The sequence below is a fragment of the Stereum hirsutum genome (genome assembly GCF_000264905.1).
Source record: "Stereum hirsutum FP-91666 SS1 unplaced genomic scaffold STEHIscaffold_5, whole genome shotgun sequence".
In the NCBI taxonomy this organism is placed as follows: domain Eukaryota; kingdom Fungi; phylum Basidiomycota; class Agaricomycetes; order Russulales; family Stereaceae; genus Stereum; species Stereum hirsutum.
In genome coordinates, this window is record NW_006763135.1 from 1,748,531 (window position 1) to 1,773,917 (window position 25,387).

The 25,387-nt window shown below is 51.8% G+C and overlaps 9 protein-coding genes and 1 non-coding gene across 10 annotated transcripts; 7 read left to right on the forward strand and 3 right to left on the reverse strand.

Annotated features, from left to right (window-relative positions):
* Positions 1-250: 250 nt before the first annotated feature.
* On the forward strand, positions 251-3,813 carry STEHIDRAFT_146338 (uncharacterized protein; the record flags this gene model as incomplete). Its single annotated transcript, XM_007302876.1, has 8 exons — positions 251-509; positions 570-622; positions 671-814; positions 874-1,120; positions 1,186-1,310; positions 1,362-1,557; positions 1,611-1,825; positions 1,877-3,813. The coding sequence occupies 8 exons, from the start codon at positions 251-253 to the stop codon at positions 3,608-3,610; spliced, it is 2,973 nt and encodes a 990-aa protein (XP_007302938.1). The 3' UTR covers positions 3,611-3,813.
* Positions 3,814-4,115: 302 nt separating this feature from the next.
* Positions 4,116-5,160, forward strand: STEHIDRAFT_146339 (uncharacterized protein). Its single transcript, XM_007302877.1, has 4 exons — positions 4,116-4,314; positions 4,382-4,551; positions 4,619-4,780; positions 4,835-5,160. Exons 1-4 carry the CDS (start codon positions 4,146-4,148, stop codon positions 4,958-4,960), a joined length of 627 nt encoding a protein of 208 aa, XP_007302939.1. The 5' UTR covers positions 4,116-4,145; the 3' UTR covers positions 4,961-5,160.
* Positions 5,161-5,238: 78 nt separating this feature from the next.
* Positions 5,239-7,361, reverse strand: STEHIDRAFT_77195 (uncharacterized protein). The gene is made up of 5 exons (XM_007302397.1): positions 7,028-7,361; positions 6,481-6,897; positions 6,130-6,417; positions 5,737-6,065; positions 5,239-5,670 (listed from the first exon to the last, which is right to left on the reverse strand). The coding sequence occupies exons 1-3, from the start codon at positions 7,280-7,282 to the stop codon at positions 6,205-6,207; spliced, it is 885 nt and encodes a 294-aa protein (XP_007302459.1). The 5' UTR covers positions 7,283-7,361; the 3' UTR covers positions 5,239-5,670; positions 5,737-6,065; positions 6,130-6,204.
* Positions 7,362-7,686: 325 nt separating this feature from the next.
* Positions 7,687-8,653, reverse strand: STEHIDRAFT_55227 (Isochorismatase hydrolase; the record flags this gene model as incomplete). The annotated part of the gene is made up of 6 exons (XM_007302319.1): positions 7,687-7,840; positions 7,872-8,053; positions 8,115-8,269; positions 8,335-8,377; positions 8,438-8,502; positions 8,581-8,653. 6 exons carry the CDS (start codon positions 8,651-8,653, stop codon positions 7,687-7,689), a joined length of 672 nt encoding a protein of 223 aa, XP_007302381.1.
* A 409-nt stretch (positions 8,654-9,062) lies between these two features.
* STEHIDRAFT_120493 (uncharacterized protein) lies at positions 9,063-13,671 on the forward strand. The gene is made up of 5 exons (XM_007302878.1): positions 9,063-9,204; positions 9,280-9,748; positions 9,813-12,407; positions 12,492-12,968; positions 13,020-13,671. The coding sequence occupies exons 1-4, from the start codon at positions 9,139-9,141 to the stop codon at positions 12,965-12,967; spliced, it is 3,606 nt and encodes a 1,201-aa protein (XP_007302940.1). The 5' UTR covers positions 9,063-9,138; the 3' UTR covers position 12,968; positions 13,020-13,671.
* Positions 13,672-13,874: 203 nt separating this feature from the next.
* On the forward strand, positions 13,875-14,589 carry STEHIDRAFT_167618 (uncharacterized protein). The gene is made up of 5 exons (XM_007302879.1): positions 13,875-13,946; positions 14,007-14,017; positions 14,085-14,155; positions 14,227-14,320; positions 14,395-14,589. The coding sequence occupies exons 1-5, from the start codon at positions 13,902-13,904 to the stop codon at positions 14,414-14,416; spliced, it is 243 nt and encodes an 80-aa protein (XP_007302941.1). The 5' UTR covers positions 13,875-13,901; the 3' UTR covers positions 14,417-14,589.
* An 88-nt stretch (positions 14,590-14,677) lies between these two features.
* On the forward strand, positions 14,678-16,181 carry STEHIDRAFT_130248 (Aldo/keto reductase; the record flags this gene model as incomplete). Its single annotated transcript, XM_007302880.1, has 5 exons — positions 14,678-14,779; positions 14,888-15,012; positions 15,082-15,193; positions 15,281-15,608; positions 15,670-16,181. 5 exons carry the CDS (start codon positions 14,678-14,680, stop codon positions 16,179-16,181), a joined length of 1,179 nt encoding a protein of 392 aa, XP_007302942.1.
* A 2,671-nt stretch (positions 16,182-18,852) lies between these two features.
* On the forward strand, positions 18,853-18,924 carry STEHIDRAFT_t120. Its single transcript has one exon. It is a non-coding gene; the product is annotated as a tRNA-Glu (tRNA).
* A 1,212-nt stretch (positions 18,925-20,136) lies between these two features.
* Positions 20,137-23,528, forward strand: STEHIDRAFT_95395 (glycoside hydrolase). The gene is made up of 26 exons (XM_007302881.1): positions 20,137-20,266; positions 20,324-20,337; positions 20,395-20,455; positions 20,520-20,537; positions 20,596-20,622; positions 20,677-20,765; positions 20,829-20,851; positions 20,921-20,931; positions 20,987-21,022; positions 21,081-21,101; positions 21,159-21,199; positions 21,265-21,540; positions 21,582-21,633; positions 21,694-21,706; positions 21,769-21,845; positions 21,902-21,957; positions 22,014-22,078; positions 22,133-22,212; positions 22,277-22,316; positions 22,374-22,525; positions 22,588-22,687; positions 22,752-22,810; positions 22,888-23,009; positions 23,072-23,128; positions 23,184-23,288; positions 23,355-23,528. The coding sequence occupies exons 1-26, from the start codon at positions 20,149-20,151 to the stop codon at positions 23,433-23,435; spliced, it is 1,794 nt and encodes a 597-aa protein (XP_007302943.1). The 5' UTR covers positions 20,137-20,148; the 3' UTR covers positions 23,436-23,528.
* A 382-nt stretch (positions 23,529-23,910) lies between these two features.
* On the reverse strand, positions 23,911-24,976 carry STEHIDRAFT_110079 (thioredoxin-like protein; the record flags this gene model as incomplete). Its single annotated transcript, XM_007302882.1, has 7 exons — positions 23,911-24,038; positions 24,099-24,175; positions 24,227-24,360; positions 24,421-24,496; positions 24,564-24,650; positions 24,712-24,900; positions 24,957-24,976. The coding sequence occupies 7 exons, from the start codon at positions 24,974-24,976 to the stop codon at positions 23,911-23,913; spliced, it is 711 nt and encodes a 236-aa protein (XP_007302944.1).
* Between the last annotated feature and the right edge of the window lie 411 nt (positions 24,977-25,387).

Sequence of the window (25,387 nt, forward strand, 5' to 3'; positions counted from 1 at the left end):
GCTTCTGGCCTTCTTCGCGTCTGAGCTTACACCTGGGTCCTGCTCGCACCAAGCAGTTGAATGAATGAGGCATGCTCGGCCACGTGCTAGCGGAGGCTACTTCGGAGCGGACTTGAATGAAGGAGAGCTGAGCTCGCCACTAGTATATGTTCTCCACCACATCCACAACAATACTCAGCCCTAAGACCCTTCTTGAAAGCAACTGCTATATACTCATTGATATCCATCGTCGGCTGTTCTCACATTATATATGCATGAGCAACAAACATCGACGGACACCCTAACCCGGTCTCGCTCCACCAGTCCAGATTCGCCCTTAGCTAGCAGCTTATTCGACGCAACGGCAAATATCGATGACTTGACAAACTCCTTAGCCAACTTCTCTCGTGTAGATACACCTGAACCCGCCGCGGCCTTGACGTGTTGCTGTGGAAAGGAAGACTGCGAACACTTGAAGGCATGGCAGGCTTTCAAGGCTAAGCTCGAGAGTCGCTTGATCCTGAGTGCAGGTGCGTTCATTACGATATAACCCCGTCTACAATTCACCACAACTATCCCTGTGCTTTCAGAAGTAGGCCAGGCGCTATTACAGCGGCATGAGGCGTATGTTCGCAGAGTCCAGGTGCGTTCCACCATGAGTTTGCGATGACATTGGGGCTAAGGAGAGTAGCAGAGTTACAAACGCGAGCATCACCAAAACAAGTCTGGCGCCGCTGCCATCGAGAGCTTGCCGAGTGAACGAGTTCCATCCACCAAGGAAGAGCTGGAGATCCACGTTGCTGAACTTGTGAAAGAGAACGCTGTTCTTGAGAAGGTGTGCTTGTCCAGTAGATTTCTCCTTCTGGGCTGTTCGATACTAATTTGAGCATGAAGCGCTTCAATCAAGCGCTCCTGAATAGTGAGGTTGCCGAATCCTCTAACAAGACCTTAACACTTGAGCTTCAAGAAGTTCGAGACGCTGTTAGTCGGTTATCGACCGAGCATGCACGTTCTGTCGGATGGGAGACGCGGATGCGAAATCTCAGGCAAGAAAGGGACGATCTTCAGCAGGAACGTGACAACGAGGCTCAAAAGGCGAGGATAACAGAAGCTCGTTTGTCGGCTTTGAACGACAAGTGCGGTCAGTACCATTAGTGTCTTCGAATGAACAAACACGCTTATTGAGGCTGATAACTGGGAATCAAGCTCTTCTGCGGACACAGGTATCGAACCTGCAGGAGGAACTGGATCAGCAACAGCAGCATCGTACAGAGCTTTCTGAGGAGATACTGCAGGATGCACGGGGACGCTTGCAAGAGCTCAGTCTCTCGGTACGTTCACCCTTGGCATTTATACCTTTCATCGACAAACCTCCCCCTCAGCGGCACGGCCGGACTACATTAGATGATCATGACGAGGTCACCAAGATCATGGAGACGCTCGTCGCAGACAATGAGAGTCTGATGAAGAGTAACGCGGAGCTACAGCGTATGCTCGGCGAGTCTCGAGAGACTGTCAACAGTCTGCAGGAGGAGGCGGAGGAATACCGGGCATCTTTACGAACATCCATCGTACGAGGTCAGGCTTTGGCTTATGCTCGGTCAATACCTTCCTAACGGTCGTCACCACAGACGAAGCGTCTTTTGTGAGACACCGACGTACTCAAAGTAATCAGTCGATGTTCAGTACAATGCAGATGTCGTCTTCCTCTGCACAATCATCTCCGCATGGTACAGCATCTGGACCTGCATCTCCTGTAACGTTTGCATACCCACTCCATGGAAGACACCATTCGGTATCCGGGAGACGGCCGGCGAGCATCGAACCTCCGGGCCGTCGTCGTTATGTGTGTATCTGTACTGTCCAGTAACTATCATTACTGATCTTTCCTCAGCAGGAGCCTCTCACTCCTGAGACAACTCACCATCCGCTATTCCTCTCGCCTGATCACTCCATTTTACCGTCGAAAGCGGGCAGTCGCTCGCAGCCCGTATCACCCCACCTCAACCCAAACGATCTAGCGGACGACGACAAGAACTCAAGAAAACCTCGAATACAGAAACCCCTTCTCTTATTGACTCGGTCAAGAGGGGTTCAAACAGATCAATGGGCGGGCCTTCTTTCACCCCTTCCACCCCTTCCTTCCACTTTCGATCAAGCATCCTCGTCGGCGTCACCTCACGATGGTCAATCAGAATCATCTTCCCTGGCGGAAAACCCCTCCACTCTCAGCATTCTCCTAGAACGCATATCTGTGCTATTCAACCGTCTATCCCAAGCTGACGCGCTCACTCTCACGAACCGATTGAAACGGCAACACCTAGTTGGCGCAGATGTTAGCCATCTGTCACGTACCACCGTTGACGCCATCATCGCGGACGTGACCAACCTACGTACACATTTCCGGTCGTTCCTGGAGGACGAGAGGATTGTCACCACTTGCACGCGAAAGGATCTTCGGTCGCTCTTCAAGATCCTGCGGGAGGTGTTTCAGGAGATGGGCTCGATGAGAGTCACATTGAATGACGTCGTCCTTGATCCTTCTCTCGCTCCCAAGATTAGGGAGATCGCTTTGAACCCGTCGATGGCGGATACGACACCCCGTGTCGAGCGGGAAAACAATGCTAACTCGAATGCCGCAGGGTGGATGGCTCCTCTCACAAAGCTTTTTGGTGCTCCGGCAGCGCCGAAAGACAAGGGACCTTCCCCACTTATGCGATCTAACAGTCGTGGACAAGCACCATCACGATCCGCCAGACTCGTCCCAAAGATTGCTCCTGCAGCGTCAGCGTCCACGACCACCGTCAACGTAGAGTTTTCAGGGACTGGGCTCGGTCGTGCCGTAACAAGCACTTCCACACCCTCCGCAGCTACACTCACTACTCCAAGTATTGTTGCCCCTCGTCCTCAACCTGCTTTGCCTGGTCGAAAAGCCTCTCAGAATGTCATGGGCATCTTCCGTGGCGCTCCAACTCCTTCGGATTCCTCCACGGACCCCTGGGTCGTCATTCCTAACCGGAGAGCGAAAACACCAAGTGGACGACCTTCAAGATTGCCTAATGCGGCAGCTGGAACTAGGCCTACTGATGCGGCCGCCACGAGTCCAGTAAGGAGTAACATGGCGAGGATGTCGAGAAACGTCGAGGCGATGCTTGACCGCAAGGAAAACACCGGGTTCAACGCTACGTTACAACGGACGTTGCGCCCACGCGGCTTGTCAGACTCGTCGATACACACGACATACATGGCCCACGATAGTCCTACCGCAGACGAAGAGGGTGCAGGGAGAGAAGCACAGCCGATAGATGTTGGAGAGAACTCTGTTCTCCAGGCCCTAAGTCGCAAAGTTCAAGACTTCAAGACGGCCGCTGCCAACTCGTTCACTGGCTCGTCCACACCCTTCCCCACCTCGTCACCGCCTGTTCCATCGCACATCCGGAATCTGTCGTCCGGGTCGGGGAGTGGGACTCTACCACGAACGAGATCACCGAGACCGAGTGGGTTGCTTCCAGACTTGACGTCTTGGGCGACCGCTGGGGAGACATTGGACAGACCGGATGCCGAAAGGCCGTTCGTTGGCAGTCCAAGGACGAGGGAGAATACTGGGGAGTATCTTGGGAGACCCCTTTGAAGGGACATTCTCGTCCTTGTTGGAAACTCCGGCGAAGTCCCGCCACTGTAAGCTATGTATGTATTCATTATTGTGTGTTAGAATCGGGTTCGAGACAAGACAAAACATGATCCTTGTGTTCTTTATGGCTTCGCGATGTATGTCTTGGTTTTTTTCTCCTTCTTTTTTGTAGTGATATACCCTGTGGATTGCGATACATAGTGAATATACGCTTCTGGGAGGTGGATTGTGCAATCGTCTTGCGGTGTTGCCAGTTGTATCCACTGTGTGGAGGTGGAAGCTTCTGCATCACCAGTCGTTTGTAGATGGACACGGGTTCTTATCAATTACTTCCTGGGGAACCTGGTAGGATACCGCCCGTGCGGCATACGTATGCATCAGACTTCGAAACCACCGAGAAGAGTTCGGAACACCGGCTTATGCTCATAATGATAACCGTGGTATTGCAAGAATCCATCGTTACAAAAGGTCTCCCATCAACAATCCAGGGACCCCTATATTCCTTCGTCCAACCCCTCTCCTAGTGCTTGTGGATATGCCTCTCAACGTGATAACTGAAGTAGTCCAGCTGAAGCCTTCCAAGGCTTTCTTCGATAACCCCTCTCTATTCGAGACATTGCGCGAGGCCGTTCATGAGGGTGGAATTAACCACCAGTCATGGGCTCTGACTATCGAGGAGCCCAAGAAGCTGTACTGGCTTGTCCGTGAGTAGTAACTGAATATTGCTTACACTGATGCAAAGTTGAACTAACGAGAGATTTTGGGGCGTAGACCATGAATATGGTTTCAAGATCGAGGACTTCAAGTGGAATAAAGAGAAATACGGAGACATGCGCGAGAAACTCCTCGAGATCGCAGAAGAATACCCTGCAGCTGGATGGCTCCACCTGGAGGGCGATGTCTTTCCGGACGGTATCACCACAGCGCCCATTACCGACGTGGTAAAGTTTACCGCTCTTTGTGCTTCCTCACGAGCTCCTCCATGCAAGTATTGACGTCTGCACACAGGCAATCATACAGATGAAGGAGGGTTTCGATGAGGCGAAGTGGGCAGAGGTGATAAACTTCGCGATGGACGATGTTCGTACGGCGAAGGGGTTCCACAATGGTTGCTGGGCTGTGAGCAAAGGTGGTCAGACGTACGTGGTAGCTGGGTGGGACTCTGTGGAGGTGAGTGTTCGTGTGGATGAGGAAGTCTGAAAAAACGAACTGACAACCTTGCAGGATCATGAGGCCTATCTGAAGAGCGAAACGTCCCAGAAAGTGAACGAGAAAGTTATCCCTTTCGTCACCGCCGGAGGGGGAACAATCCACGGGAAGTTTGTAGACATTGTTCATGACAAGGCATAGGGATGTTTATAATCGTGTATGATCAATCAGGCTCGCAGCTTGCTCGCAGCAGTGGATGGCGAGGAAGAGTTGAAATTGATGTATGATGACAGTAGCGGAGAAAGTTGCGGAGGCCTGTGCCACACCGCCAACTGTGGCAAAGTCACTGTATATTGAAGACGTGTTCAAATAATTTCGAATATTGTGAGGTTATCCTCCAACCCCACTTGCAAGCTCCTACCGCTATGACACGCTGCTATCTGGACATCTGTATCGGTGATTCCGAAAAGTACACCAAAGCAAAGTCTTCTTACGATACAGCCTGCGCTCTTCTGTCTCAAAACGCAGCTACCTATGGCCTTCCTCCCACTCCCGAACAACTCTCTGAGGAACAGCGCCAGATATTGACTGAAATCGCCTCCAACCAACCTGCCTTAGAATCTACATCCAAATCATGGCTCTCCTCTGCGTTCTCTCGTAAACCAAAGGGATTGATCTTCCAATGTCCACCCTCGCTCCTCGCAGGCCGACTCGTGTTCGAGCTGAACTCGAATCCTGGCCTGGCGAAGACGACGGGAAACTTTGCCGCGCTTTGCACGGGAGAGAAAGGCGCGTGTAAAAACGCGCCGAAGAAGCAATTGTGGTACAAGGGATGTTCGGTGCACAGAATCGTGAAGGGATATGTCGCACAGGGAGGTGATATCACGAGGGGAGACGGCAGCGGTGGAGAGGTATGTGACGGTCTATCATTAACCTCCTACCTCGTGTATAGAAGGTCTGATTGTCTCCTCGTATAGTCCATCTATGGTGGAAAGTTCAATGACGAGAAGGAGGGCTTGAAAGTCAGGCCAGGTCGCGGATCACTAGCCATGGCGAATTCGGGCAAGAACAGCAACACTTCGCAGTTCTTCGTCATTCTCACCGATGCAGAGGCTCAGCTCGCCAAGATCAATGGCAAGTTCGTTGTCTTTGGACAACTCATTGACGGCTGGGAGGTGCTGGAACGCTTGGACCGGGTGGGCACAGGAGATGGGATGCCAAGAGAGCCGGTGTGGATCGAGGATTGTGGCCTTTACTGAAGGTGATTGTTCTTCGGACTTTGGGTTTGCGTGAAGTATCATCTTGGGTACGACACCCGACTGCTTGACTTATACGACGCTCTAATAATAAGGGAACCCGTTTGGCTACAGAATACCATTGTCAACGAGGTACAGAAACCTGGCAAGAACATCATGGGTATCGTTACGAGTCCGTCTGCTGCGCCCCTACATCCCGAGAAGTCTCAGGTTGCGATTCAAACCCTCCATCACGGATTGCACTTGCTTAAATCTCCTGACGCCACACTTGTCCGACTCGACGTGCTGCGTCAGCCCGCTAAGGCTCACGAAGTCTTCCTGACACCCAGGACAACAGTATATCCTGTCTTGATGCTTTGGGCTCTGGAGATGGGTGTTCAGGGAGTGAAGAGTTGCAAAGTTCTGCATAGGTGCGGTCCATCAGGATTGTGGCTCGCAAGCGACTTAGATGGAGGGGCTACTTACCCTATGGCACAAGAAGCACTCGTAGGCCGTGCCGTTCCACGACCTCTCCGTAGCCCACGACGACGTGGGTGCAGGTGGCTCATATGACCCTCCAGGCCATTGCAGCAGCCTCTGACGGTTCGTGATTACGTTGTGCCTATCCATATCTACCACCCTGCGATTAAGCATATCCCTCGTCGCCCCCGAAGGACATCTATTGGACTCGATGTGTGCGAAGAGGGCGGCCAGGTTGGGGAATCGCTGACTGCACTCGTCGAAGGGGCAGACTATGGTTCTGCCGGCATGGATGGAGGATTTGCGATGCGCGTCGTAATTATGCTGAGACGAGAAGAAACGCTGACAGTCTTCGCAGTACCACGTTCGTGTCAAGTGAGCCTGGCGCTGATGTTCGCTCAGGCCGATCTCGTTGTAGAAGACCTGAATTACAAAAAACCGTGGGAGGACCGTGAAGGGATACTCATCAGCACCCACGTTTCGTCGGATCGATAGGGGCTTGTAACTTGCGAAGTTACGACATTCAAAAAAGCAAGTAGGTCAACATACGTACCGTATCGCAATCAGGACATACAAAGTGTTCGTCAACGTCGTGATCGTCGAGATCCTCAGTGGAGGAGAAATGCTCGTCACAGCGGTCGCAGTAATTGTGGTATGGGCTCTGCTTCCAGTGTTCGATCAAGCCGTGGTGTGACGTGAAGTCTTTCCTATGCTGCCGGCAGTAGTGGTGCAAGCTGGAATTCTCGAGGTGCTGCTCTAAAGCATGGCTCGACGCAAACCAGCGGTCACAGCGCTGACAAGAGCTCATCTCGCAAAGACCAGGAGGACGAGTGACAGGTAGTCTCGGTCAAGGAAGACGGTGGCGGGTAGGCTCAGAGAACAGGGAGCGGGTGTGAGTAAAGAGAAAGGGAGCTCGAGCGAAGTCTGAGCCCTTGTCCCCTGCTTTATATGCCCGATAACGGACACGATGTGACGCGATCGGGGCGCGGTCATTTATCAAGTGGCTCCCGGGGTCCAGACGCTTGGCTCAACGGCATAGGAGCTCAGGAAAGTCTAAGGGTGGCACAGTGCAGGCTATCGAGTACCGGGGAATCACTTTGAATAAATACTGTCTTAGCTTGCAACCACATAGTCTCAGAGGGGCTCGGAGGGAAGATGCAGGGTGCAACGTGTAGGGCACAGTAGAGGCTATGGGTCTCAATTTCATTCTGTTCAGAATACATCGCGAGCCTGTAAGAGAGCTTGGACGGCCTTTGTCGTATTCTCCTTTTCCTCCTTGATAGCCCTCGCGAAGGATCTGAACTCGGGAGTGGAGGAATCACCTATCGTACAGGCGAGACGGTGCGAGAAATGTATACGATAACCGCTGATTAACGAAAAAAAGAGTCGTGCAAAACTCACGTTGTAGCTGGAAGAGCAAGCTTTCGCTTGTCGTAATCTGGGCCCCGGCCTGACGCATACGGGCGAGGGCGTACGGTACTTCCTCTTTGTTGCAACTGGAGACACCGTCAGCGAGGACATGGACGCCGTAGCCTTCTGCCAGGAGGTCCAGAGCGGACTGGAGAACGCAAACGTGCGACTGTAGAGCAAAGAACATGGTTCAGCCACGGTAAGACGCGGTTGTGGCGAGGAATGCGAACTTCGATGCCGAAAAGGACTATGGATCTGAACTGCTTCGCTCTGAGTAAGGAAGTCACCTCGGGCGTCATCATGGAGAACAGAGTCTTCTCGATTGTCCCGAGGTGCAAAGGACCTAGAGCCTCTGACGACAGTTCCGGTACTGTCGGACCCAAGGCTAGAGAAGGGCAATACATCTGAATTCGATGCAGAACGATTCAGATGTCGGGGCTTGAAGCATACCTTTTGGATTCTGCTCGGTGAAGATCACCGGGATCTCGAGGATCTAAGTAAAGGATGGAGACGGTTCGAGGTGCGCGTGTGTTGAAGATGCGAAGCTGCCTACCGTGGCAAGCTTGAGCATCTTTTGTGAAGTCAAGATGACCTCTTCAAAAGCGTGAATTGCGGTTCCTATGTAGTACGCCGCGGACGTGTCGCATTGAGTAATCTACCCTCGAATACTGGAGGCTTCAGGTGGAACAGGCATACGAAATTTCGTTTGCAAGTCGCACACAAAGAAAACTGTACGACCAGGGATGATCTTGACTACGGACTGAGCCATGATGGGACGAAGACAGACCGGAATACTGATGGAGAAAGGCAAGCAGCTGAGAGGGTTCCTGGCATCGGAAGGGCCTATCTACTCGATCCGGAAACCGGAGGATTAGCGGCAACGCCTCGGCGCGCTGGCTGCGTGGCAACCTCTGCTGCAGAGGAAATACATGCTCTGAATTTATGGAGAGTACAAGTCGACGAAGGAAAGGGAGAAGCTCTGATGAATCGAAGAAAGCGAGACAGTCTGACAAGGCGCGAGAAAAGATGGGGATGTGGGGACGGCTGCGGGAGGTGCCGGGCGGGGCGGGAAGAAAAAGGACGGGGTTCTGGTTCTGTTCACGGCTGGACGTCGCTCTGCTCAGCGCCATCATCCCACCCGTCGCTCCCAAAGGCGTTCCTTGCTCAACGGTCCACCCTTCCTCTCTTTAACCCCCCACGCTCACAAAGCACCACAGCTCTTTTATCGACTCTATACCAACACACCAATCAATCATGGACCACTCGCAAGTAGCTACCCAAAGGATCAGAGATGATGAGTTCGCCGCTGACAAGGCCAGGGTTCGTCTTATCTTTCATGACGCCCATTTCTCTATACCTCTTATACCAGCCGCTCATCGTTGTATTATATTACAGTTTGCATCCTTCCGGTTAGGCGCAGGCCTTCCCAATTCTCATTCCTCCCTGCCCAGCTCAAGACCATCGCATTCACGTTCTCACTCTCGCAACAACTCTGTTTCTACATCTCCCTCTCTTTCGTTCTCTGTTTCTAGTACCTCGACGAACGACATGTCTCTTTTATCTTCTTCTTCGTCATCCCATTCCATCCCACCCAACAACATCAGTGGCAGCAAGCGGCCGAACTCCCATCACCGCCGGCGCTCCTCAGTATCTACCCGCCGCGAATCCGCTGAAATCATGGGCGTTTCTCTTCCAGAGCTGCCCCCGTCTCACAGCGAGGATAACATCAACCTCGGTGACAAGGACTCAATCCGTCGTCGAGCCCTGTGGGCTCTCGAGGGAAAGTCAGATTCAGGGTCCTTCTCACGCGTGGAGATACCCGAGTTGAATACGCCAGAGCTCGAGAGACGGATTTCAGATTTCCGTGCGTATCGCCTTTTCGCCATTCCCCTGTGCCTGTCGCTCAGCGAGGTGTTCTCATCGTATAGCAAGCAAGCCATCTTTTCCTCCTGGGTTCGGCGGCAATTTCGGCTCGGGCCTGAACAGTTTGGCCGGCAAGCGCGACTCGTTCGGTAAACACCTTCCAACTTCCTCTTCCACCAAAGATCAGCTTCATACCCTCGTGGAAGAGGAGGAGGAAGAGGAAGAGCACGAAGAGGTGGCTTCGCCAATCGCTCTTGAGGCTCTACCGCGCAATGAGGCTCCTGTGTCGGCTCCCGGCCGTCATCGTCCCGTCGGACTTAACCTTCGCCCTCTCTCTCTGTTGCCAGAGACCTTGGGTTCTGCTGTCAACGGTGACCTGCCAACGCCCGATTACACCCCAAGCGTCAAATCTTCTGGGCTTCGGGAGCTGACTCTGGCTTCTTCGCCTAACCTGAGCTCATCGGCAGCTTCGAATGATACTAGTTTCACTGCGCCATCAACTCTTGCATCAAGACGCCAGTCCCTCATTCTCCCTACCAACGTTATTCCTTCCCAGGCTTTATTTCGCCGCTCTTCGCTGAACCTTCGCACCGACAGCCTTTCGTCCGTTTCCTCAGACGGATTCGAGTCCAAGAAGCGTAGCAGCATCTCTTATAAGCCTGCTGCCTACGGTACATCCTCTCAAGTCGTCGCAGGGCTACCCACTCCTGATTTGACGCCCACTTCTGAGCGTCGTACCTCCACTAGTTCATCCGATAGCGATTGGAGTGGAGGCCGTCCTTTTTCGAGTAGCGAGCAGTATTTTCTTCACAAGTCGCACGCCACACTCCTTGCTCGGATCACCGATCTGGAGCGCGCATTGTCCACCCGCCCAATCTCTCGCCCGGTCTCACAATCGTCCGATGCTACCATGCACTCCGAGCTTAGTGCCCCGGCCGAACCCAGTGACGAGATGCTGCAGCTCATAGCCGACCTTAAAGCGGAGCGCGACGAGCTGAAGAGGGATGTGGATGGGTGGCGTAACCGAGTCGCCGATCTTGAAAAGCAGGCCGGTAATCTCGCTCGGAGGGTCGACCAGGAGCGCAGAGAGGCATGGGTTGCTCGCGAACGTGTGGGCCTTCTTGAAGTCGAGAAACGCGCTCTCATCAAACTCGCTGAGGACAAGGCGCTCTTCGCCGAGGAGATGCACAACAAGTGTCAAGCCCTTCAGCAGGAATGTGCGCAAGTCACCGAAGACTACGAGAAGGTTCGAGAGGAGTTGGCGAGGGGTAAGGCGGCTGAAGAGGAGTGCATCCGTCTCCGCGCTGCACTCGCGGCGGAAACTCAGCGGAGGGAGGAGCTGGAGAGGGAGCTGGAGGGCGCTGGTCTGCTCGCCACCCCTACACCTGCTGCATTTCCTATCAAGCCCGTCCCCACTGTCATCAACCGTCGTCGGGGACTTGGCCTTCGTTCGATTGATTCCGAAGGTTCCTACACTGAAGTCGGGTCTGTCGACAGCATGAACAGCAAGACTGGTTTCGATCTCAGGGCCGTGACCGAGGAAGAGGAATACTCCGATGACGACGGCCTTGCTGGGTATGAGGATGAGCAGGACTCGGACGTGAGCTTCGGCTCCCCTAGTTGTTCATCTTCCGCCTCCATGGATGATCTTCCCCGCTCCATCTCCCACTTGGAGATCGATATTCCTGCCGACGCTCCTATGTCCGTCTCAGCTACGCCATCGCCACAGTCACCTTCTTCTCCCACCCACACCCGCGAAAACTCGCTGAGCAGAGCTTGGTCTTTCCCTGCCAAGGGTTCTGCACCTATCTCTGCCCCGCGTCGGGTTGAAGAAGTCGATCGATTTTTCGGCTGCTTGGAGGATTTGGAGGACTCGCCTCCTATCCCCTCGACTGAGAATCCTTTCTCGCGGAAGTTCTCCTTCGGTGACGATGAAGATGACGACGCACTCCCGCCCTTCGTACTTCCGGCTGACGTTGGGATCGAGGTTGAAGACTCACCGCGGATGTTGGATATTGTCGAAGAAGAGGAAGAACCCGAGGAAGATTCGTTCTCTGAGCCGGATGATGAATTTGTGGGCGAGGTCGACGATGGCGGAATCAAGTTCACTTTCAGCCTACCTGCTGACTTCGAAGTTTCCGAGCCAGAGCCTGTCAGCCCGTCCTCTCCTCGCTCTTCCCTCCACAGGAAACCCGTTCCGTTCTACGAACCACTCAGTGAGGATGAGGAACCTTTCTCTTTCTCGCAGAGCAGCACACCGGTCTCTATTCCTCCTACAACTCCGACCAGCTGTTCGCCTGTATCGAGACGGTCAGGAGACCGCTCTGTCTCTCCTTCCTCAATTCCCCGCGCCACATCTCTAAAGAGATTCGAAATGCCCACGAAAATTCCTGCTCCCCGGTTTACGCCCGAAGCAACAGCCAGTTCATTCACGACATCCTACACGACACGTGGCGCTTCTCGACCGTCTTTCATTCCACAACCCTCCGTGAAGGTCGTTGCCAGCCCTTCATCACCTTATACCAGTCCCAAACCGACTCCGCCCATGTTCCTACCTCAACCACAACGTAAATCATCGTCTCCCTCGTCTCAAGCCTCCACTGCCAACAGGATCAAACTCGGGCAAAGTGACGGTGTCCGTGCCGGTGTCACAGCCAATGGTTCGACCTCCTTTCAACCCAAATCGTCACCAAGTGCGCTCTAACGTTTTCAATTATTCCTCACGGATGGTTTTTCTCATGCAGGGCACACACTTAAACCCACATCCAGGTCTTTTGACGTTGTCGCGCTCGAATCAGAGCCTCTACTGAACGAAGAGGCGCCACAGCATGACGACGACAATACTGACACGACGATGACGAGTCCTTCCATGGCTGCACGACTTGCGTTCCAGAGTTTTACGAATATGATACCCAATCCCTTTTCTTGGTCTCCGCGTCTCGGGAGTCCAAGCGGGACCGGTACAGTTGCGGCCACCGCGGCTGCCTTGTGCATGATACCTGAGAGTCAGAGCTCGAGTACGATTATGTCTGGTGATAGTTTCGAAGATGGGTTTGGTAGAAGATCTTCCGAGGTGAAGGAGGTCAAGAGGGGCTATGTGCCGAAGGAGCGGCAGTTGGAGAAGCTGAGGTTGAGGATGCGGTCGGAAAGCGGTGAGCAGCTTGGACCAAGTATAGAGATGTCGTGCAAGCGGTGTAGAGAGGGCGTGATTCGTTTCTGAGGTGAGTAGGACGTCTTTCTCAACGAATTCCTGATGCTGATAATCTCCGCAGATACCTCACGCTCACTCCGCCCTTATGACTTCAATGACTTGTATCCTGCTAACTTGCCTTCCTTTTTCGCTTACTTCCTCTCCACTTGTTCGGCTTGTATTCCGTGCCACTGTTGTTGTTGAATCCCCCAAACCCCTCCACCCCTCCACATGTCTTGTTTCCAATTCTTCTTGACTTATTCCTTTGTGTTCCTTGTCATATAATGTTATTCTCTATTGGCATAGTGAGCTTGATGCTTCCTATTTCGTTTTCTGTTTCACTATGTTTGGTTCTTTTTTTTTTCTTACCCTTGTATATATCTCCCCCCCCCCCTCTCCCCTCCCCTTGATCAATTGACCACCGGCAGTGCCGACCACTCCTGATCCTCTGTGGTACATTTCATCAAAGCACTTTGTCAGTTGTATATGTACTCGCCTGGATTTGGACACTCTGCTAGGACGTTTTCCCCTCTCCCTCTCTGTCCTTCCCAAACCTCCCTCGCTTGAGGGTCTTTTACCGCCCGGAATCATTCGTTTGTTTTCGTCGACACGTTTGGTTCGGACAGTCATTGGTCGATTTTCACTACTAGCGTCCAACTCTCCTCTGTTTATCTGTCTCGCTCAGTTTTGTCGTTATACGTTTGCGATCTGCAATGGATCCAATATGATTATGTCTCATCACATGCTCTGCGCTGCCGTTGAGGAGGGCGCACGGTTGGCGTGATTCTGAATTCTTCAATTCTTGAGCTCGAACTCGGAACGCATGTGGCCAGTGTGGCCCAGACAGGTCGAGAGTGAACGGGAGAAATCGTGGGAATTGATCTGGCAAATTCCGGCGTTGGCGGGACGGCTCAGGCGTCTGGCACGCATAGACTGCACGAACACTCATTCACATCCACTCGCCATGGCTTTCCGCAAGACGTTCTTGAAGAACTGGTGGGCTATTGAGGTGTGTTTGATTTATATAGGTTTTTGGATTTGATGGTTGATCGCGGTATTTGTCGAGCAGGCCACCCCCATGTACGTTCCTACTCCTCCTTGCAACATATTCTCAGAGCTTTAATGAGAGTTCCGTCAACTACTTCAGTTTCGCCATTGTTGGCATGGTCGTCGCCGGTGGAGGCTGGTATCTCAGCCGACTTGCTACCGGCCCAGCTGGTGTGTAGATTATTTCTGCATGACTCGCCTTGCGATTCGCAGTAGCTGACGGCAGACGTGCGAAACTGTAGTCGTCTGGACCAAGGCCAACCCTACCCCGTGGAACAACGTCGAGCAGAATGAGCAGGTCAAGATGATGTCCGTCAACCAGCGTTTCGATAAACGGTACGTCCATCCTACAATCCTGTGTGGTTCTGAGCCTCCTGACCGGTGGTTTGTGTTGGCTCTTGGGATCACAGTTGGAACAGGGACAAGCTGTGAACGACGATCTGTATCTTCACGTAGACCTGATCCTATGTCCTTGCCTTTTTCTTACTTCCATTTGCGCCGTTGAATCCAACCAGCCTATATTATCCTTCCCTCTTGTAAGTTGTAAAGAGCTTCACCCTATTCGGCGTTGCCCCAGCGCTTGTCACGCCTCTGTTGTCATATCGTCACATATCAGCGCTAGCGTGATCGATTGAGCCATTGCAGCAACCACCACCTTCGTCCTTCCGTTTCTCCGTTTGACTTTTACTCGCAATGGTTGTTGCTCTCGGTTCACCTCAACCCGTGTTCACTGTTCCGCCGCTCGACACAATCCCAGATGGTTCAGACGACAAACCTCAACCCGGCCGTAATCTGGTCAGTCCCGACCCAACCTCCTATTTGCGCCCCCCTCCACTGCGCCCCCCCCACCCCTATCATCGTTCACGTTCTCATCGTCAGTGTTCTTTTTCTTTTTATCTCTAGGAGGTAGTTGGCCCTTTGAAAGTCTCGTCTTTGGTCTTTGGTGCGGCTGCATGGTCCCACTTTTATAATAATGACGCCTATTTGGCGAGTGATGTCCCCCTGCGTACCATCCGTCTCGCTCTTCGGTACGCAGGTAAAGCATCAGAGTACATGAAATTGGTCTAAATCCTTGAACTTGACAACGTGCGCAACAGATATGGCATCCGGACCTTCGACACCTCGCCCTATTATGGAGCGTCAGAAATCGTATTAGGCACTGCGCTCAAAGCGTTGGAACTCGAGTTTCCTCGGTCTTCATATCAACTGGTTATTCTATTTCGTCTAAACCTTGTGCACGCACGGTGTAGTATCTGACTCTGAAACATATGCGCTGTCATATCTTGACCTCAACAGATGACAAAATGTGGCCGATACGGATCCTCCGACTTCGATTATTCGCCGTCCACGATTCGGAAGAGTGTCGAACGTAGTCTATCTCGTTTGCATACGACGTACCTCGACACGGTTTATCTGCACGATGTGGAGTTCGTCGCGACGTCGGTCATGCCTCGTAAGGAGGGAAATCACATAGGGGCGTTGAGCGACGAGAGTGAGGTGTATGGGTTGAAAGAGGGGCAGGAGGGTACGATATGCGGGGAAGGGGATCAGAAGATTCTGGATGGGATTGCGGAGTTGAGGAAAATGAAGGAAGAGGGGCTGATCAAGAACATCGGGATCACAGGTGGGCAACACCCCCGCTTCTATGATTAATTGGCTGTGACGTATATTGTCTTTTTTTTCAGGCTTTCCCCTACCAGCACTCCTCCGCCTTGCCATCCTCGTAGCCAACACAGCACCCTACCGTCCCCTCGACGTCATCCTATCCTACTGCCACCTCACTCTCCAGAACAGCACCCTATTGGCCTTCCTCCCATCATTCCTCCAACGCGCCCGCGTCTCCCAAGTCCTGACCGCTTCTCCTCTGTCTATGGGACTCCTCACACCTACGATACCTGCTTGGCATCCCGCGCCACCAAAAGTGAAAGAAGCAGCTATAGTCGTAGTTTCGAAGTGTCAAGAGTTGGTAGATTCAGGAAAGGGAGGATTGCCGAACGTTGCTATTGGTTGGGCTGTGGAGAAGGCGGAGGAGGAGAAGATAGCGACGGTTGTGGGTTTGAGTAATCTGAGAGAGGTGCATCAGGCGGTTGGTGCATGGAGGGAGGTCAAGGAGGGTGGGAAACAGTATGAGCGGTTTGCGGCTCAGGCTATTCAGGCGTTCGAGGAGGCTGGAGTAAAGGATTGGTCATGGTCATGATACACAAGTTGCGAACGGGGATTTGTTACAATGACAGGTATCGCAGAGCGGGTAAGAATGTATTGATATGATGATACAGAGCATATGCAGTAAAAACAATTCCGCCACTCATCCGCAGTGGCAGCGTAGCAAATGACATGAATAATGCAAACAACACCCAGGAGAAGAAAAGTAATACTGAAAACACGGCAGCGATACATTCAGATCAAGGCTTCTTCATAACGTCCTCAACACGTCGATCATCCTCCCATCACCGCGTCTTGATGATACCAGCGTTGACGAGCTTCATGATCTTCTGGCGCACAGCGGGATTCTTCATATGGTCTTGCAGAGCACTTGGGTTACCCTGTGCCTGCTGAAGAATCGACTGCATGATGGGGTCGTTCATGATGCTCTGTAAGTCGAATCGAGGTAGAGATCAGTACACATTCGTCCTGAGGACCGGGAATGATGCAAAAATACATACTGCGACTTCAGGATCCCTCATAGCACGCTCAAGAGCCTGCTCGTCCGTCTCACCCGCTCGCTGCTGGTAGATGGCGTTCTGGATCTTGGTCATTTGTTGTTGGATCTCCGACGTGTGTTTGCCATCATCGTCCTGTTCGGTTGCTTCCTGGATGGCCTCGAGTGCCTTTTCGTAGTCGCGCATAGCGACGAGGATAGTGGCTTTGCGAATATAAGCCTTGACTATTCGGTAATAATGAGTTGTTAGCCAGGCGAAGAATACTCAACAAGGGAAACGAAGACGTACCGAACTTGGGGTCGACCTTGATAGCCTCGTTCGCATCCTTCAACGCCTCTGGGAAAGCTGCCAACTTCGTGTATACGAGCGCACGGTTATTGTACCCCCTTGCATCGCTAGGGTCACGCTTGATACTCTCCGTGTAGTGTTTCACGGCCGTCGGGAAGTCACCGTCCTTGAACGCCTTGTTGCCGTCCTCGCGGGCGAGCGCGCTCTTCTCAGGGTCGATGTAGGCCAAGCGGTCAGCTTCTGCCTTGGCCTTCTGGGTTTCGCGGAGCTTGTTGAGGATATCGGCCGTACGGTGCTCGGTGAGGGACTTCTCGTAGAACTTAACGGCGTTGGCGAGGTCACCTTTCTTTGAGTAGGAGGTACCAATGCGGCCGAGAGCTTTAGCGACGAGCTTGTAGTCTGCACGGAGCTGTCGAACAAGCCAAGTCAGAAAACTAAAAGTACACAATAATAGCACGATGAGACTGTAGAGGACGCTAGAAACTCACTTCACGGCCCTGGTCGACTGCCTTCTCAGCTTCCTCGATCGCCTTGTCGTAGTCGCCTTGCTCGAAGTACACCGCACTCAAGTTGGTGAGGAACGAGATATCCTTGGGCCACAAGTCCCACGCTTTCGAGAAATGCTTCCCGGCCGTCTCGAGGTCCTTCTTCTTGTAAGCTTCTGCACCGAGTTTCTTCTCCGCTTCTGCCTCCTTCTTCGCCTTAGCCTCCTCGTCATCAGTGTCCTCTGCGTCTTTCATTTCGACATCTGCGGGCTCGGCAGCGGGTTTTGGTGGTGGGGAAGATGTGGATGCGGATGGTTGAGGAGGTGGCGAGGCAGGACTGGACTTCGGTGGAGAGGTGGGGCGGGCTGAGAGGCCTTCTGGGAGATCTTCGGTGCCTTCAGGACGAGAAAAACCTTGCATATCGATACCCATGAGGGCACCGAGGACATCGATCATGCGAGGATCGCTGTTGAGGAGTGATTCAGCCATCTTAGGATTCTGCTGACAAAGTTGAATCTGCAGGAAAAAAATGTGAGCATAAGCACGAAAGGAATGAGAACGGCATAAGTATTCGTACGCGTTGAACGAAGGATGGGTCTGCGAGGTGCTTTTGGGTACGGGGATTTGCTGCGAGCTTTCCGAAGAGGTTGGGGTCGGTGAACATCTTGCCCAGACCAAGTCCCTCGGAAGCGGACTCAGAAGCTAATATGAACAAATTCGCTCAGTACAAAGTAGGAGACAAGCAAACTGACAGGCGATCATACCTTGTGCAGCCTTGACCTCCTCCAAACCTTTCCTAAGTGGCGCACTATCCTCTAACTTCAACCCACTCTCGTACGCCTCGATAGCGGGATCGAATCTCTTCAATCCATGCAGCGCAGCTCCCTTGCGCGCATAACCCTTTGCCCACGAAGGGTTCACTTTGATACACTAAACCAGACGATTATCAGGTCTCGCTACAACGGAAAAGGTGGCGCCGCCACATACTTGTTCGGCATCTTCGAGCGCTGCCTCGTACTGCTTCTTCCCAGCCTTTGCAGCGCTACGGTTAGACCAGAGCACATGGTTTGTTGGGTCGAGTTCGATCGCCTTCGAGAATATCTCGATGGCAGAGTCATAGTTCTTCGCCGCAAAGGCCTTGTTTCCCTCAGCTTTAAGTGCGTCTGCCTGTGCGGGTCACAGAAACATTTTGAGCGACTAGGTAAAGCTGGAAGAAAACATGAAGGTGAGACTTACGGAGGCCATTAGGGTATGAGTCTATGGAGTGGTGGACAGTTACTTACGCTGGTGGATGAGACGAACGCAGAGTTATAGTCGAGCTGCAGAGCGCTTGATTTCCCGCCTTTTCGAGAACGTTCCCTTAATCTAATCTCCGGCTGCCTTGATCTTGTAAACCCTTGCGAATTAAATAGGTTTGATACCAAATACATTTTAATCGGATATGGTGTAACGGCTAACATTGCCGCCTCTCACGCGGCAGCTCGGGGTTCGATTCCCCGTATCCGAATCATGAGCGAGAAATATTGCTTTTGCATGGTTTTTTTGCACCCGACTCTCACAGGCTCTTACTGGACTCGTCTGTAAGTCGACTTACTATGGCCCCGTCCAATTGTCCTAAGGCGACACATCCAGTTTCTCTGCCTTTCTGTGAGGCCTTACTGCATCGATCCGCATCCGACATGATTTTTTTCAATGGATCCGGTCACCTACTCAGGCTACTGTACTTCGTTCTGTTCTTCACATGCGATCTGCAGACGCTTTTCGCCATCATATCGCCGTGAGTAAGAGACCTGTTCACATCGTTGCCAGGCACTCGCAGCAAGGCTACGCTCTCCCTCTTGCACTAGACATGTTCTAGTTGTAGTGCTTCTGCTCGACGTCAATGATGTACTTATTCAAGGGTGAAAATTCTTGGCCACTGACCGACTGCCTTCGGTCAGAATTCACATAGACACTCCATTGACATCTCTTGCGGGAGTTGAGATGATTGGCTTAAAGAGAGCTCGGGTACAGTCCGCTTGCGTCGAATCTTCTTGAAAATCGGCATGGTAAGTAAGTAGTATTGATAGATACCTACTCCACTCCTACTCCTCCCTAGTTTCCCGCCAACTCTCCCCGAAGCTCGTCTCCTGTGCCTTCCATGACGACGTCTGTACCCAAGACCGTGCAGGGGATAGGACTTTGAAACTACCCTTCTATCATCGTGCCTCGGATCCTTCGTCGTACCTTCCGGGCATGTCTTTCCCATACTTAGCCGCGAGCAACAGAATGGACGCAAGGAACCTCCTATATTTCTTGGAGAGATTCACCAATGGGGGTTTCAGACAACTGGTCATGAGGATGATTGTCCTGATAGTTTTCTTGGCAGAAGATGAAGAGGCGAAATGCCCACCTTTCTGGGAACATCGCCGTCGAGGTTTTGCCTTATTGATACTTTCCGCAGAATTTCAGGCGTACCTTTTGCTGCTATATCGGACGAGCTTATTCTGATCCATCTCAAAGGCCTGTGCAGCACGCGACACAATAACCTATGGTTCAATTGGATCCCCATTTGATACCCACAGCACATCGTTCCACACTACACGACAGCAACTAAGTTGGTAAATCATGATCGTATTGCCAAGCATGCTGCTCTTTGCCTATCGAATATCCCATGGCAAGACGACAACCGTATAAGATGGCTGGGAGCAAGGCATGCGACTCGAATCATCACCCACCTCCAGGTCTCATCATGCTTTGCGACCTTGGACTAAAGCTCGTCGTAGCCCTTGGAGCTCTCAGTTTCCTCCAGAGCGTCTCCGGGACTCAGAATGCGACTCTCGAGACTAGAGCACCCACAGGATCGAACGGTGAGCTGTTCCTCGCAGATCTTACTCGTTGTGATACTGACAATTTTGAGGTTGCAGTTGTAATCATACAGGTTCGTAACACCGACGATATTAGAAACAGTGGTGCGAACTCATGCATGAGTCTACAGATGTTTGAATGGACCTGGGACTCTATTGCTGCTGAATGCAGTGACTTTATCGGTCCTGCTGGTAAGGGCGTGTGTGACTTTCAACTGACCAATGAGACTAATATACGCGTTAATGATTCCTTCAGGTTATGGTTTTGTACAAGGTATGCGCGCGGCTTTCATGCCCGCCACGAAACGACTCTTACCCTTGATTTTATCTAGTGAGCCCTGCTCAGGAGCATATCACCGGTCGGTACAAAGGTCCCTCTATCCATCAACAAATATTCAATATCTCATTGACAGGCACACAATGGTGGACGGATTACCAGCCGGTGTCTTACACCTTAACCTCCAAGCGCGGCAATCGCGCTCAATACCAGAACATGGTCAATGTAGGTCTTTTCTGGCGACCGAAGCCCGTATTTTGAGCTAAGCCTATTCTATATGGTCCCTAGACTTGTCATGCAGCAGGTGTAAGGTATGAATTCTGAGTGACCGAATAATGAAACCATATGAGGGGTCTTCTAACTATGTCATGCTTCGTCAGGGTTATCGCAGGTACGTTCTCGTTGTCATCCTTGACGGATCCGTTAATTCATGTGCGTCTCAAAAGACACAATCTTCAACCATATGACCGGAATCGATTCAGGTCAGTCTTTGACGCGTGCTATTCTTCCATCGAGTGCTGACACTGGTCTATGCTCCAGGTACTGGCACTGCGGGAAGTTGTACGTCCTCCCTACTGGGTTTACAGTGGCGTTCGCAAGAGCTAACGGATGGCACAGCTTTCACGCATTATAACTATCCGGGTATCTACCAAATACAGGTGCGTTCGTGTTTCTCGTGAGGCCAAATATTTAGTATTCACCATCAAATCACTGTTACTCGCAGGACTTCCACATGTGTGGATCCCCTGGTAACGATATCGACGACTTCAACAACGAAGAACAGGTCTGGGACTGTGAGCTCGTTAACTTGGCGGATCTTGCCACCGAGACAACCTACGTGCGAGGTCGATTGGCGGAATATGCCAATGATTTGATCAGCCTTGGTGTCGATGGTCTTCGTCTGGATGCAGCCAAAGATATCCCCCCTCAAGATATCGCAGCTATCTTGGCACAGTTCACTAAGACTGTATATATCACTCAGGAGGCGAGACCCATTTTCGTCACTATACGTGACCATTCATAACAGTCTGAGAACATCAGGTTATTTTCGGTGATGGCCAACCAGTCACTCCCGCTCTGTATACAGGAAATGGTATGCATATACAATTCTTGTCATGCTCACCTACCTATTGATTATATTCCTAATTTGTAGGAGACGTTATGGAGTGCGTAATGACTCCTGGGACCTGGATACAACATTAAACGAAGTCATCTGACGCATCTTTAGGTTCCGTTACACTACCGCCCTTCAGAGTGCATTCCTGGGCGGAGGCATTTCTTCGCTTCAGGACCTCGACAATCGAGGTGAACATTCCTTTCGTTCGTCTACGAACATTATCCACTAACACATACATTTGAAGGCTGGGTCGCAGGTACGGGAGCCAACGTTTTTGTCGCGGACCACGACACTGAGAGGGTACGACCTTGCATTTCGTCTGAGCTCATTCGTCATTTCTCATCGTCTGGGGGCAGAACGGTGGATCACTGAATGCCAACTCGCCTTCAAACACGTATACATTGGCCCATGTATTCTCTCTGTGAGTATACGTGCGTCTAGTGCTTAGACACTCCTCTCACTTGTCTGGCTACAGTGCACACCCATACGGCACGCCCACCGTCCTTTCGAGTTACACTGGGTTCACGAACACCGACCTGGGTGCGCCCAATGGTGGTAAGACCTCCTATATGCGTCGTTCAAACAGCATTCTGAGCCTTGAATTGGTCGCAACCGCTAGGTACCGGGACATGTTCAGGAAACACAGGGACTAACGGCTGGTACATCTACTCATGGGTTCCAAAACGCTCCATTACTGAAAAGGTTTCCTTTCACAGGTTATGTCAACATCGTTGGACGCCGATTGCTGGCATGGTTGGGTTCCGTAACAATGTCGGCTCGGCCGCTATAACGAACTTTGTGGCGCCCAGCTCCCAGCAGATCGCCTTCGGTAGAGGTGCTCTTGGATTTGTTGCTATCAACAACATCGGTTCGTTTATGACCTGCTCTTCTCACCGTACAGAGGGCGCAGCTAACGCCTTGGTATCGTAGACTCCGCTTGGACGACCACTTTCCAGACTTCTTTACCCGCTGGAAACTACTGCGACGTTACGACTGGGACAGCGTCTAATGGGGCCTGCAGCGGCGTCTCGTGAGTGGTTCAACCTACACACATCAAATCACGGCATTTGACTAATTTTGGAACGTGGCGTCAGGGTCACCGTCTCGTCTACGGGCACCTTCAGTGCGACCGTCCCTGCTCGTTCAGCACTTGGTTCGTGGGCTCGAATTTTGGTCAAAAATTTCAAGACTGATGATCTTGATTCGTTTTGCTTCTACTTCTACTATCAGGTATCCACACCGGCGCACTGGGGACAGGTTCAAGTTCGGGTGGCGGTGGCGGCACGACGCCACCTGCCTCTGGCACCGTCTCCGTCTTGTTCTCCGAAATTGCTCAGACGACATTTGGAGAGGTATGTCAAAGATCAAGTGCATAATTACCATGTTCTGACAGTCTTGAAATGAATACTCCCAGAATGTTTTCGTCGTTGGGAGCATTTCTCAATTGGGGACTTGGGACCCTGCCAGCTCTGTGCGTTGCCTCTTTTACCTCTTGATCCTTCCTAAATGCCAATATTTTGTTACAGATCCCGCTCTCTTCTGCTAACTTCCCGGACTGGGAGGTCACTGTCTCTCTGCCTGCCAATACTGCATTCCAGTATAAGTATATCCGCAAGGAGACTGACGGGAGTGTACGTCGGCCTGATCATCGTGCTCCCATGCTCTGCTATGAGTTGATATATTTATATTTCACACAGGTCGTATGGGAGTCTGACCCCAATCGTAGTGCGACAACCCCGAGCTCTGGGTCGTTGACTCTCGATGATACCTGGAGATAAACTAAGAGCACGGAGGAGTTCTGAGATAATAGCTGGTGGGACAGTCGTAGTTGTGTTCGAAGTTGTTGTGTATACCCGCTTTTCCTTGATGTCAGATCGCTTGAGCATTCGTTCATTTCGTGTAACGACGAATGATACGGGGAGATTCTGATCCTATAGTACAAGCCTAAGACAACGACGATAGAAGCTGAGATTTGTCGCACGCAAGCAAGTCGTTGAGAAATCTCATTCAGACGATGGTACGAGCACAGGTACACAGTTGAAATGTTCTGCCCCAATACGCACTGGAGTTGCATGAGTACAGAGAGGATATTATGTTTCTTCCGGAGACGATATATGTTACATTTGGCCACCCTGGCCTGCTGGAACTGATTTTCCCTGCCATCAAGACTTCAGCCGAGCTCTGCTGCAACGGAGCTTGACCTACAGACAAACCTTTGAATAAGCCAACAGAGGTGTACGAAGATAGAATATTTCAATCGTCCAAATCAAAGTCAGAGTCATCATCGTTTCTGTTCTGCTGGCGGAAGCGGCCCCTTCCAGAAACTGTGCTCGTCGCATGTTGGACAGTAGGCGCCACAGCAGGTTCCTTTTGTATAACATCTATGATGCATAATGGCGGTGAGAGCCGCATCAGCTCAACTGGAGGGATTGTAGACTCACCTGATTGCAGCAATCGGAGCTCGAGGGTGGCTGTTGCAAACTTGTCGCTGTTACCCAGCTCCTCGAAACCAACGATCCTTGTTGGAAGTCAGTGGACGAGCCCTGCTCCGAGGGCTAATATCGCTTACCTGTCTTTCGAAACGCCGTTCATGAAAGTTATAACGCATGGGAGGACTTTGATGCCTAGTTTCTCAACGAGGAACGGGACGTTCTCTACGAACACCCGTATGAAGAGCGTGTGAAAGTACTTCGGGGCGATCGCCTACCAGTAGCTCTCTCAATTCAGTAAGAATAGGGTAGTAAAACAACGAGTTGTGCGTACAGCTAGGTGTTTGTCCATGATCTGACATCGCTGAAAATTTGAGTGGTAGAAGTGGATAACGCAGCGTTCTTCGCGCCTGTAGCGGCGTAGAAAGACAGACCTGTTCAGCTTGACTTAGATGCGCGGTACACGAAGGAACTCACGCGCTGAGCTGTATTACTTCCTTCTCATCGGTGATCTCACTATACTTCCCGTGTTGATTCGCCTTCATTTCCTTCATATATTCGACCCTGAGGAAAGGTTATACTCGAGATTCAGTGCAGCACTCCATGAAGCCGAGATCGTACGCACTCTCGTCGCAGCTCCTTTATACCCTGCTCTCGGACCCATGCATCGTCATTCTCAATTTCTGCCTCCAACTCGGCGAAAATGTCTTCCTCGCCTAGCGCATCAGGGTCCGAACGAGGTTCAGAGGTAGAGGCGGCAGAGTTCAGGAGCTGAGCGCTGAGGAGCTCTACTTTGGGGTTGCGAGGGCCTGTGCTTCACGAGTGGAATACTCAGGGATCGTGATTCATGAGGGGAAAGGGCCGACTCACTATACTTCGTCGTCGGACATTTGGTTGGAGGTATGAATGAGGGTAAGGTTCAGCAAGGCGAAGGCGGTTGATGAGTGTGGCGCAAGGATGATTGAACTTGCAAGATGTGGCCCGGAACGACAGATTGTGAAGCCCAATCAGGCAGGCAAGGTTACTTTATCCCCACATTCACCATGAAGGTCGTTGGAAAGTTTATCGACAAAGAGAATCTCGTCAGTCTGTCGTTCCCTGCACATCATCGAAGACTCAAGTCTATGGTAGGGATATGTGACTGTCCGTCCAGAGGATGATGAGGATATGTGGCACCTCTACAACCTCATTCAAGAGGTGGGTTGCTTTACTTCTGCAGATGTTCCTTAGCTCACCATACTACAAATAGGGGGACAGAGTGCGAGCGCCTGCAATTCGGTGCGCAGGACTTATATTCTTGA